The sequence below is a fragment of the Cynara cardunculus genome, assembly GCF_001531365.2.
Source record: "Cynara cardunculus var. scolymus isolate 2C chromosome LG 5, CcrdV1, whole genome shotgun sequence".
NCBI lineage: Eukaryota > Viridiplantae > Streptophyta > Magnoliopsida > Asterales > Asteraceae > Cynara > Cynara cardunculus.
Window position 1 is genome coordinate 33,027,295 of NC_037532.1, and position 13,202 is coordinate 33,040,496.

Here is a 13,202-nt window from a genome sequence, read left to right on the forward strand (position 1 = left end):
AACTAGAAAAGGTAGTTCATGCATAAACCATTTACGTAAAATATGGCTATTTTATAAATTTGCTTCAACATAAGGTGTAAATGCTTATCGGTAAAATTTTAATATTATCATTTACTTACCGGGTAAGATTTTAGTCTAACAAAACAGTACGGTATGCAACAATTTACCCAGTCAACGCTTACCATGGTAAGAGTTGCGCCCTCACTTAGGTAAAGACTCTTACTTCTTGTTTCACTCTTACCGGTAAGATTGTTGGCCCTTACCATATTCAATTCGACAAGGTAATGTGACTTGATAAACACTTACCCACATACTTGCCAACAAAACGAAAACCCTTTTTCCAAAACTAAAAATTGTTGAATAAAAAAACAATAACACACAAAGCCAAACAATTTCTTGTTACAATGACCAAAAGATTAAATTTTCATCGTATACTGATCGATACATGCTTGATAATTCAGTTAACAAATGATAAAGTTTAGTGATTCACGAAACATATCCCATAAATGCCACAAGCTCCTAACGTCTATACATTCACCGATGAAAATTTTGCACAAAACACATAAAATGCAACCAAAATGATTAATACAGTATCTGCAACAAGTAAACCAAATGAGCTCAATATATCCCATCCAGAGGTTGGATCACACTCAAGTAAGACATGTAAATGGCAGCAGTAGCCGATGAGCCGAATACTCGAAAATTTCATTTGTTCAGATCAAGATTAGCAAACTCCAACTCAACATCAAGTACGATAAACAAAGTTTAAATACTTTTCAAACTCGGTTTCTTTAACTTTTGGATTTCGAATGCTTGATGAGCCAATCAATGACTGAATCAATGTTTGTTGAGTTCTTGCACGAGATCATAAAGCAGCAAACTTCTCTATCCGTGATCGATTTCAGATCCCTGCATCAATTCATCGAGATATTAGAATTTAGAGACACATGAAGAAGAATGTGTATGTGGGTTATTTGGTTAAATGACTTTCAGACAGTTTTTTTAAATCCAAGACCTGTAGGATTTCAGATTCTCTTTGTCTAACAAATGAATGCATCAAAATCTGTTAGAAGATCATGGATTTAAGAACATCAGAAAGTCATTTAGCTAAATAACCCATGTGTACATGGTGTTCCTACATTTGATCGGTTAATGCTGGCTTAGAAAGGGCACCATCTTTGTCGATTTTGTTGCCCAAAACAAGCAACGGTATTCCGCTCAGTGCTGGCTTGCTTAGAAGATCATGAAGTTCGCTCTTTGATATGCTCAGATTATCCTGATCCGCTGCATCGACAACATATCTGGCACACACACACAAATATTTCAAATTATGGGCCAACAAGAGCTTAAACGAAGTGAATACTCCCTACGTCTCAAAACAAATTTCCACAATGAAATAGACACAGTTTTCGAATTATGTAATTATTGCACCTTTCTAATCAACCAAGGACAACTATACCCTTAATACTAGAGAAAGTAATGAACTTCTACATCTCATAAACAAGGGTAGAAATGGAAAGTAAGCACGTAGAAAGTTGACATTTATTTTGGAACGCAGGGAGTATATGGTTAATGGTCCTATTTACTTGAGCTAGAAATTGTGATCTGGATGATACTAGCACCTAATGTTCAATGACTATTGTATTCACAAGTTTAAATTACTTCAAAGAACATCATCCTTCAGACGAAGCAAATCTGTTCAAAATTAAATGGCTTTTAAGTCGGATTAGAGAATAACCATTTTATTGTTAAGCAACCCGATTGTTCTATCTTCTGGTTACTCGGTTTATGGTGGTAACATCAGCATAAGCAAAACAAAAAGCTTCCTACACTAAAATAATTTCGTCTTTATGGGATGCCAGATATGTTCAAATGTCCTAATAGATTGCTTTATAGGTCTTAAGTTTATGAGACCAAACAATTGTGCGTTTAATGTAAAGGTGTTATAATAATTTGATATGATGTTTCTTAAGACATTTTTTTAAATAAAGTGTCATATTGGTCTTTTTATATGACATTATTTGAAAAAGTACTGTGTAAAAATATGTGTTCATATGACACTTCTCAAAAGTGTTGTGTAAAAAACCTAATAGAACATTTTATAAAATAAATGTTCTAAAAAACTTGTGAAGATGCCCAAATACGTCTCAAAATTCCTATTGTAACACTTTTACATTAGACGTGCAATTATTTGGCCCTGTAAACTTAAGTTTTATAAAGCAATATATTAGGATGTTAAATATTTGGCATTCTGTAAAGCTGAGTTTGTTGTAATGCTAGAAAGTGGTGTTTTGTGAATGTAGAAAATGGAGAATAGCAGCATACACGATGGCAGAAACTGCACGACAATATCTCTCCCACATACTGCGAAATCGGGGTTGACCTCCAAGATCCCATAGTTTTATTGTTACGTTTCCTTTCGTTACTTTGCGCATATTAAATCCCACCTGAAAATTGGAGCATTTGTAAGATGTTACAAGTTTTTAAACACTGGGATGAGTAGTTTAGATTAATTTGCAGGCATGAGTAGAATGAAGGTTAGAAAAAAACTCACTGTAGGGATCATATCTTCACTATATCCACCAGTCTACAAGCAAAGCAAAAGAGAACAAAGGCAGTTTCAGCACACAAGATCATGACTTTTCACTCAAACTAATATTAGTACAATGAGAAAATGTCATAAATAGCCATTCTGGATTCCCCAATTCATTTTATAGCCGTTTTTCTACTCAATCGACCGAAATAGCCAAGATTTCGCAAGTAACACTTTAGCAACTTGCAAAATCTACTTTTTATGAATTTAATAATCATAAAGTCACACTTCAGCATATTGTTACTTGTAAAATGTTGATGTGACAAGTAGCACTTTAGCAGCTTGCAAAATTACTACTTTTATAAATATTATATTCATAAAAAGTGGATTTCGCAAGTTGCTAGATGGAGTCCCCGCACCGGGAGGGAGCATTTTTCAACTTAAAAAGACCCACCCCCAAGGAGTGTCTACTTGCAAAATCTTAGTATTTTCGGTCAATTATGTAGAAAAGTAGCTGTGAAGTGAATTAGGGGTTCAAAAATGGTTATTTTGGACAATTTCCCTAACATAATCTATACAAACATGGAAAAAAAAGTTTGTTTTACTTACAGCAACAACATTAACAAGTGAGGTTTTCCCAGCATTCTGGAGCCCAATCAAAGAAAGCTCCATTTCCTGCTTGAAAAAGAGGCTGTAACATATGATAACAAGATAAGTTCATGTTGCAGAAAAACAATATGCTCATTTGAATATACATTAGAAATTGACAACACATAATCGACCAATAAGAGCTAATAAACATAAACCACTGGTTATTTTAGCTAAATGACCTCCTAGCAAGTGCTTTTTACATCCATGACCTTCTAACAGGTTTTCTTGTGTAAGGAAGTGACATTCTTTTGTTAAGCAATGGGATTCTCAAACTTGTTAGAAGGTCATGCGTTAAAAAAACTGGCATAAGGTCATTTAACTGAAAGACCCCTTCCATAACCCAAGTTTATAAACTGAATTTAGAACAAGATGAGCAAAATGTTAGATCAATGAGCAATAGAATGAGTTAAGCATACAACATATGTGTAAGTAAAGATGTTAGATATTGTACACTATTACCTAAAAAGGGATTACTTAGGGTTTCACTTTCTAGTTTTCAAATAGTTTAGTTTTCTAAGGTAGGTCCCAAATTGTGTATATATTCATGTAATCTCTTCACAATATAAGACATCGTTGGTGATTGTCTAAACTGATATTATGCGTAGTCATTCGGCCTCTTAGTCTTTGACATCCACATATCAATCTTGTTCAAGAAGTGCAGTCAATTAACTCTCCATCATAGTCATTTGGATACGACATATCAGCGATTTGCAACTTCTTATGCCAGAAAAATATAGGAACAAAAAGGTATTAAAAGAAGATCCAATGCTTTTATTGTAAGAATATCGGCATACCAAATTTAACTAACAAACCATCTTAGTTTTGGCCCCGAATCTCAACTGCCCAAGGCCCAAAAAACATTTGCTCACAATGTTACGACAACTCTTTACTTCAACAAGAAAGATGTCCCTCGACTCAAGCATGGTACTTCTAGCAAGGTCCCATTTACTCATTGTGTTAGTATAGCCCAATCTGGTATAATATCTACATGTTTTTTTACATGTTCATCATCCTAGATTATAGATTCGGGAACCCCAAATCATATCATCAAGAACAAAGATATTACATCCAATCTTAATTCCGATATCTTGCTAGGGAATTTGCTTGTCAAATTATGAGAATAGAATCCACTAGCAACCTGTCAAACCTAAGCTTATCATATGTTCTTTATATTCCTACTTTTCGAAATAGTTTAACATCTATTATCCAAATTACCAAAAATCATAATTCTTGCATAACTTTTCTGCTCATACATTATCTCTTTCAAGAATCGGGAAAGAGACATTTCATTGACACAAATTTCGAGTCCCAGGGTCTCAATCGCTTGCTAGTTTCATAATCTTCAACAACATATCAATGTGATTCCAGTATCAGAGAGCCTCATTGTCGACTAGGCCACTACTTTTTACATGTTTTGAAATAGCTAAGGGTCGTCTATTCAGGGGACATGCAAATTGGGTAAGCACACCCGTCGTCCTATCCCCTTAGAGAATCTAGTAGATTAAACACCTTATTTCAGTTAATTCACTCGAATGTATGGGGTCTTATCTTATTATTTCTACTAGAGGTTTTAAATACTTTATTATGTTTGTTGATGATATCTCTCGTGTGCAACATGGGTTTTCTTGCTTAAGACCAAGGTTCAAAAGCTGTGTATGGCATAGGACACATGTTCTATGCCACGTTAAGTCCTGCAGTGGCTGTGTAAGGCAAGGTGCAAGCCAGAGCATCTTAAGGCGCGTTATGGCACGAGTTCTTTTAAGGCATTATTTGGTTTTGCTTGATTTTTAAATTATCTTGCAGAGTGATGCTTATGATGTTCCTACTCTTTCTTTAGTGTGAAGTTCTAGAAACATGGTTGCTTTTGTTTTCGAGATCTTTCCTCACACATTGGTATCAAAACATAGTTAGTTGAAAAAAGCCATCGAAAACATCGCCAAAATCTAGCCATTATCACTACAAGTTGGGTCGAGGAGTTGTAATTCTGCATGTCCAGTGGCTGGTGTGTAATTTATAGAAATCCTGAAGTTGATATGCCCTTGAGATCAATTTTTGATGATTTAGTACCTAATCTAAAATTTTGAAAAGTTCAGAGGTGGTTCTATATTCTATGAAATATATGGGCATGTTCCATATTTTAAAAAAAATTAATATGTTCAGTAGTTTCTCGACAATTTAGATGAGCATTGATAAGTTAGTTCCTAAACTTCTTAAACTAAATGACTTGAGAACTTTTTCTAACTTATATACCATGTTTGATGTAATCAAGGTCTTGCAAGGTTTAAACCTCATAATTCAGCCTTTCCATGTCCTTGCACCATCCCTTGGTTAAATGACACATCAAATAACGGTTACACATCACTATGTCTAGTCAATCACATTTATTGATAAGAATAATATATTTGTTGTCATGTTGTGGGAATGAAGGTAATCCATGTCTAACTTGGAGAGTCAAGGATGTCTCACCATCATGATAAACAAAACATAGAGGAAAACTCTTCTACCTTCATGTGGGAAAAGAGGATAATTCTTGTTTCCAACCGAACCAAGAGGGATGTTGGCATGTTGCAACCAAATGGTGGAGGAAGATACAAGCTTGAACCTCCACACTTAAAATTCAAAGTGTGATCAATGACGATGTAGCAAAGGAAGATATCGTCTAGAAGTGTAGAAGAAGATGAAGATTGCAAGATTAGGACAATTAGTGGGTAGAACATGATTTTATTTGGCTTTTATAGTTATTGTTACATAACATCTTAACAATATTTTGATTGTCTTTAGAATATCTATTAGATGGGTGAAGAAAATAGATTGGAGTTTTTTCTCTGATTATGTGAAACAATCACCCTAAGCAACCCATGACATTACATAATTAGTTACGCTTGCCAGATGCCTTTGGTTATCTTGGGTCCAACATTTAGAACAATATCGAAAAGTCAAAGACAAACGGATCACATTGTCATATCATTATTATTAAACTTGCCAATCATGAGATTATCATGAAGTTCTTGTAGAAGCCAAACATGAGAATGTATAGGAAGAGAATAAGTTATTGATTTTTCTTTAAGGACATTGAGCATATTGATATTTGCAATTCTACATGATTTACTTGAAGCATATATCAATAACAGATTAATGCTTTAGTCTCTACTCTATGCAGAAATAACTTCAAGATGCAAAACATATATGGCTGTAAGAGGATTGTGGCACAGCCGGTTCTTCCTAATTCTCCATCAAATCAAAATTCCAGGCAGACATGCTCTATCTTGGAGCAAGATGAAGTTAAGTTAAAATGCATACTAAGATAATTACTGGTATAATTGTTAACATGTATCTGCTAATTATTTGTTAGTAACAATCTTTTCATTTCTTCCCATTATCATGAAATGATTAACAGACTAACAGCTTTTTCATTAGGATAACTTGTAGCTATGTAATTGTTAGTCTAAAGTTCCATCGATATCATAAAAAGAGATTTAATCCCAATATGATTAATAGGCATGACTGAATGACAAGAAGAAAGGTCTTTCTCTTTGGTTATGTTAAGCAACCTTAGGTGAGACATCTTTAGTTATCATGGGTGCGATCATCAAGAGATCCTAGTGTTCCTTTCCTGTAAATCCCCATAAACCTTATTCCTTTTAGCAACCTACATCAAAGAGACTTGACCCTTTCTTGAGGTAAGTTTTGGGAATGTAGGAATTGTAGGCGTAATTAACCAAACTTCTTCCACGTCCATCTGTTTTTAAGTGCTACTTCCAAGCAGTTAGAAAAAGCTGGATTATCAGATACTTGCAACACTTGGAGATAAACAAGAATATCATAAGCACAAATAAGAAGATAACAAAAGAAGTTAGATGACGTTAGGTCTCTAACAGCATTATGCTTGCCTGGTATTTGCCATCACTAAGAATGCTACTCTTACTTAATATGTGTCGTTCCCATTTCTCCCTTACTTTAGCACAAGCCGGGGGTCTTTAGGGAAATAATCGCTTTACCCTTTGGGGTAGAGGTCAAGACTGTGTACATCCCATCCTTCCAAACCCTACTTTCAAACAAGATATTTTGGTTTTGTTTGGTTTATGAATGCCAACGTTTACCTGGATATCGTATATGTAAGTTAAAAGTTCTCTCCGTTACACCAATGGCCTTTGGCCAAAACTGGTACTATCTGAGTTTCGTGAACAATAATTCTGGGTTCAAGACTCCCTGAGAATGTGTTTGACAGTTCTGAATAGAAGTTGTTTCCATAACAAAAAGTGTTATATGATTATTAGAATTGTTGTTTATGCCCAAATACACCTATATCAATGTAAAGAACAGGGTTTTTTACTGTTCCCTAACAAGGCTTTAAGTATTCACATCTGATTTAATGTTATCGTAAAAGTAATAAGATGTATTTTTGTATTTGTTCTTGGGATTTACTTTCACATACAGTATAGTATTCTATTAGATTGTAATCGTATGCATCATCTTTTTCGAACCTCAAAATTTCCCTTTAATCTTACAGCTAAATGAGTGGCAGGCTAACCTTATCTCAACATTCATTCATCAGATAAAACCCAAAAACGTCCAAATCATCAACAAAAATTCACAGCCATGCATACAATTAAACAATAAACCCCACATTCCTACAAGAAACACGAATCAGATCCCTCGATTGGAAGATAAAATCACATAGAAAAACGATAGAAAGGTGCACATTGAAATTCAAACAAAAATTAATCGAGAAAAAACACGATTACCTTCGAAGCCAATTGAGAAAAGCTTCCCATAAACCCATGGCGATTGAGAGACCAGAAGAGACAGAGATCTATTGAACCAAAAGATCAGTCTCTCTCTCGCTCTCTCTTTGACGGTCAAAATCGATTTTGACTCCTCAATTGTTGTACAGAGAATTGAATGAATGATTACCCTAAAAAAAAGACAAATTGGGAATTCGAGAAACTGATCCATGATTGGCAGCTCAATTTTGCTGTGCAAGTATATTACGTGGACCAATCAAAATAGAAGAGATTCTCTCACTCTCACGTGTATTACACGCGCTTTCTAGGAGTGGTTATGGCGGCACCGCCTTCTAATCTGATTGGTGCGTGTTATCCACTCAAGACGGCTGGTTTGAGTTTGGAGTGTTTAGCTGTCGAGAAAAAAGATCCATATTTATCTTCAAAGATTATGATCAATATTACAAAATACATAAAATCAATTAAAGATAAAGATTCGTAATTTGATTGGATAAACATCTTATTTTAAATATAAAATTTTTAAAATATAATTAAAATAATCATTGATAACTAACAAAATACTTAATTATTATTTTTATAAAAAATTATATTATTAAATTTCTTTATTACTAAACCCAAATTAAATTATAATTAAAAAATTTAATTAAAGAAATTACACCAAAAAAGATTAATTTAATATTAATATCGATGTGTTTTTTTCTTCAAAATTTTATGATATTTTTAAATTTATATTTTATTCAAAAATAAAAACATTATCATTTTCTCAAAACCACATAAAACCAATATTTACTTGAAATTCAAGATTATAAGTAAATTATGTAAAAGTACAACTTATTAAAGCTCGATGTTTGAATTTGTATAAGTAATTATGGATAAACATAATCAAATAGAGGATAAAAATCTTATTTTAAAATATTAAAAATTTAAAATATAATTAAGATAATTATCGAGTTCTAACAAAATAATTAATTATTATATTTATAAGAAAATTATATTATTAAATCAAATATATATTACTTCGTTATTGTATCTAAATTAAATTATAATAAAAAATTGAATTAAAAAATTACACAAAAAATGAGGAATTTTAAATAGTTAATTTGATATGAATATCGATATATTTTTGTTATGCATAAAATACTATATATTGATGCATATTACTTAAAATTCAAGAGTACAAGTAAATTATGCATAATTATTAAATCTTGATGTTTGAATTCGTATAACTAACTGCAGATAAACATAATCAAATAGAGAATAAACATCTCATTTTAAAATATAAAAAAGTTAAAAAATAATTAGAATAATTATCGAGTTTTAACAAAATAAATAATTATTATTTTTATAAAAAAATTATATTATTAAACCAAATATAAATTACTTCGTTATTGTACCTAAAGTAAATTATAAAAAAAATTGAATTACAAAATTACACAAAAAAATTATGAATTTTAAGTAGTTAATTTGATATTAATATCGATATATTTTTGTTATATTTTTATGATGCCTTCAAACTTATATTTTATTAAAAAAAAATAAAAACATCATTGATTTCTCAAAATCATATAAGACCATATTATAACATTGATTAAGATAAATAATAAAATGAAATATTAAAATCAAGATGTATCTCGCTGCATTGCGCGAGTACCTTTCTAGTTATATTATAAAATATTTGACAAAAATTTTTAAAAACCATTTTTTATACATAAATATTGATGTATATTATTTAAAATTCAAGATTACAAGTAAATCTTGCATACGTACAACTTATTAAGCTCTACATTTGAATTCGTGTAACTAACTGTAGATAAATATAATCAAATACATGATAAAAATCTCATATTAAATATATCTAAAATATAATTAGGATAATTATTAAATTATAAGAGAATAGTTAGTTATTATATTTATAAAAATTATATTATTAAACCAAAAACAATTATTTCGGCATTAAACTTAAATTAAATTATAATAAGAAAACTGAGTCAAAGAAAATTACACAAAAAAATAAGAATTTTTATATATATTTTTTAATTTTTACAATATCTTTACATTTATATTTCTAATGAAAACTTTAATTTTTTTTTTACTCAAAACCACATAAATCCATATTATAATATTGGCAGAGACCAAAAAAATAAAACGAAACATTAAAATCGAGATATATCTCACTGCATTACGCGAGTACCCTTCTCGTATTTATATATAAACCTAGTTAATAATCAACATATAAATACGTTCTAAAAGTCATCTTTAAAATGCGAATATGGATCACTCTTAATTTAATATGAAAGCATCAAAATGATTGAAGCTTGATCTGTTCTTTAAAACACAGATTCTTTCGTTCCAGTAGATCTTCGAACGTGCCAAAAGTTTCAACTTGTAACGGTCGGAAAGGTGCAGAGGTGAAAATTTCGTCGTTTAGTACATCATAAAAACAACTAACAATCAACTGATTATTATTGAGCAACTCCTTCATTGTCTTCATCTTAAAAAACAATCCCTAAAACTAAATAACTATTTTATAAACATATTCAAATATATGATAGTTCCTGAAAAAAATCTATTATTAATATTATATCTATCCAAAATACAATTCATCACTGAGGGGCCGTCTACCACATGCTTACCCGGGTAAGTGCTTACGGGTAAAATTTAATACTACCACTTACCTACGAGTAAGATTTTAGTCCACAAAAACGGTATTGTATACAACAATTTACCCGGTGAACGCTAACTGTGGTAAGAGATAACGACCGTCACTTACCGGGTAAGACTCTCGTCCTTGCATTCGTTCTTACCTGATAAGATTCTTGGTTCTTACTATAAGCATCTAGTAAGGTAATATAACTTGGTAATCGCTTAGCCGAGTAAGTGTTTGATAAACGACCCCTAAAACTATAATGAAATTACGTATTTACTTTTAATTATAAAATACGACAAAGTTATTAAGCATTACGTACTCTTTAGTAATACCTGATCAACTAAATTTCAAGTTTACGAGTAATTACTTAATATATGTAATTTATTATTACTTTTAGATTTCCATAAAACTAAGTAACAGTGAGCCATAGACATGTTCAAATACAAGATAATTATTGATCAAATCCATCGATTATTTTTATCAAAAAAACACTTGATAAATCATAACTAAAGTCATATTGTAAAATTGTATTACACGGAAAATGTCAACGCGGTAATCAACCAATGTCACTTTCAGTTGAAAACTCATTTATCATGCGTATGACAGTTTTGCAACGTTACAGCATGTTAACCGATTAAATAATATCAACATCTTTTCCATTTAAAAAAAATAGACAAGAAAACTAAAATTAACCACAAGGGTGGTGACTGATTGGTTTGAGCTTGGCTCCAAAGGTCAAAAGTACCAGGAGGTCCTATGTTCAAATCCAAGGAGGAAGAAAAATCCATTTGTGGCCACGGAGGTCCAAATGCGGTGACTCCAAGTTATTTGCAAAGTAGATGGTCGGCCTAGGATTAGTCGGCTCGCATAACGGGTTGGATATCCAGATTAATAAAAAAAAACTAAAATTAAAGATTTTATATGTGGTTTACATTAGTTAAAATTAGAGATGCACAAGGCCCAGGCCTTCCAAACCCATTTCTCATTGAACAAAAAAATGGCCCACGCATTTTACATTTTATAAGACCAATATTTTTGTTTTTGGGCTTAATCAAATTTTTCCAGACTTTTTCAAGTTGGCCATGCCCTAAAAAATTCGACTTGATTGGGTTTTGAGGCCTGACCTGAGCCGGGCTTTAGGCTCAATAAGCCCTGGTTCTTTTGTGCATCTCTAGTTCAAAATGGATACCAAACGTATTCATGAAAGTTCAAGATCTTTGAATGTCAATTAATGTCTACAAAACATTGGTAAAATAGATTTTGGGTTGGGTTGAGTTGATCGGGTTGGTCTGGTTTTTGAGCACCCCTAATTATAACACTTATATAGACCTTTAATTCTTTATTTATTATAATTTGGTAAACACAAGTTCTTCATATAATTAGACGAGCTTTGCAAATGGTAAAAAGGATTTCCGTCAATACAATGAATCACACTTTATTGATTTTCTCATGTTTCCGTTACAAGATTCTTAATTCTTATCTCAAATTTATCATGGTCATTTAAGAAAGATTCAGGTTAACAACAAAAGATTCTTATGAGATTCAACTGTGTTATCCTTGAAAATATTTTTGTGATGTCTTGTTGGTAATACATGCAGGGACAGAGGTTTTTTTCCCGTCCCTTTTCTAGTTGATGGTTTTGCTCGTAAACACAATCCTAACTCGAGTTTGCTTATGGTCTCTTTTGAACCTTAATTAACCTTGTTTCACGAATGATCATAATGGGTATCTATGTTGGAATTGGTTTAAGATATACAAGATACATCTTGTTTAGGACATCTATGTGATCTTCTAGTGTCGGGTTTTAATAGACAGAATAAAGATCTTATTTCCTATAACATACACCACTGTGTTATAACGTATCACGAGCATCCTTTTCTTGTGCAATATGGGTTTGTAACTAAAACCCCTCAAATTAGCCCCCCCGAAAAAGTATCATATGAGAAATAAATCAAGTATACGACAATCCTATAAAGGTGGCTGACTTAAGAACATAGTACCGACAAGAATCCTAAATCCCCAATAGGCATGGGAATGGGGCGGGGACCTCAATCCCCATCCCCGTCCCCGATTACTTATCTCTATCCCTGTCCCCATCCCCGCCGAGGAATATAATCACATCCTCATTCTTATTCCCAACGGGGAACGGGGATCCCCTATTGGAAAACGGAGGGTTTTTTTCCGTTTATATAAGTTATTTTAAATTAAATATGTGAGTGACTATACATGTTTAAATCTCAAACATTTTCAATAAACCTAAAACCAAAATGAATTTAATTTAATACAAAAAAACCACAACATCATATAAGAACTAATAACCTAAAACCAAAAAAATTAAAGTCACATGTACCAAAAGATATTGAGTAATATAAAACCATATCGAGTGATATATAAAACTTATCGAGTAATTACATTTTGATTTGACATCGAAAATATTACATACTAACATCCAAAAAATAACAATTTTGGATTATAAACCTAGTTAGAAAATAGGAAATTGAACTGCCGTTTTAGTTGAAATAATTAATATACATATATATATGTATATATATATATGTATATATATGTATGTATATATATATGTATGTATATATGTATGTATGTATATATGTATGTATGTATATAT

The 13,202-nt window shown here is 31.8% G+C and overlaps 1 protein-coding gene across 1 annotated transcript; it reads right to left on the bottom strand.

Annotated features, from left to right (window-relative positions):
- Positions 1–405: 405 nt before the first annotated feature.
- LOC112512485 (ADP-ribosylation factor-like protein 8a) lies at positions 406–8,130 on the bottom strand. The gene is made up of 6 exons (XM_025118473.1): positions 7,930–8,130; positions 3,143–3,224; positions 2,555–2,587; positions 2,326–2,447; positions 1,140–1,301; positions 406–909 (listed from the first exon to the last, which is right to left on the bottom strand). Exons 1-6 carry the CDS (start codon positions 7,965–7,967, stop codon positions 792–794), a joined length of 555 nt encoding a protein of 184 aa, XP_024974241.1. The 5' UTR covers positions 7,968–8,130; the 3' UTR covers positions 406–791.
- Positions 8,131–13,202: the final 5,072 nt, after the last annotated feature.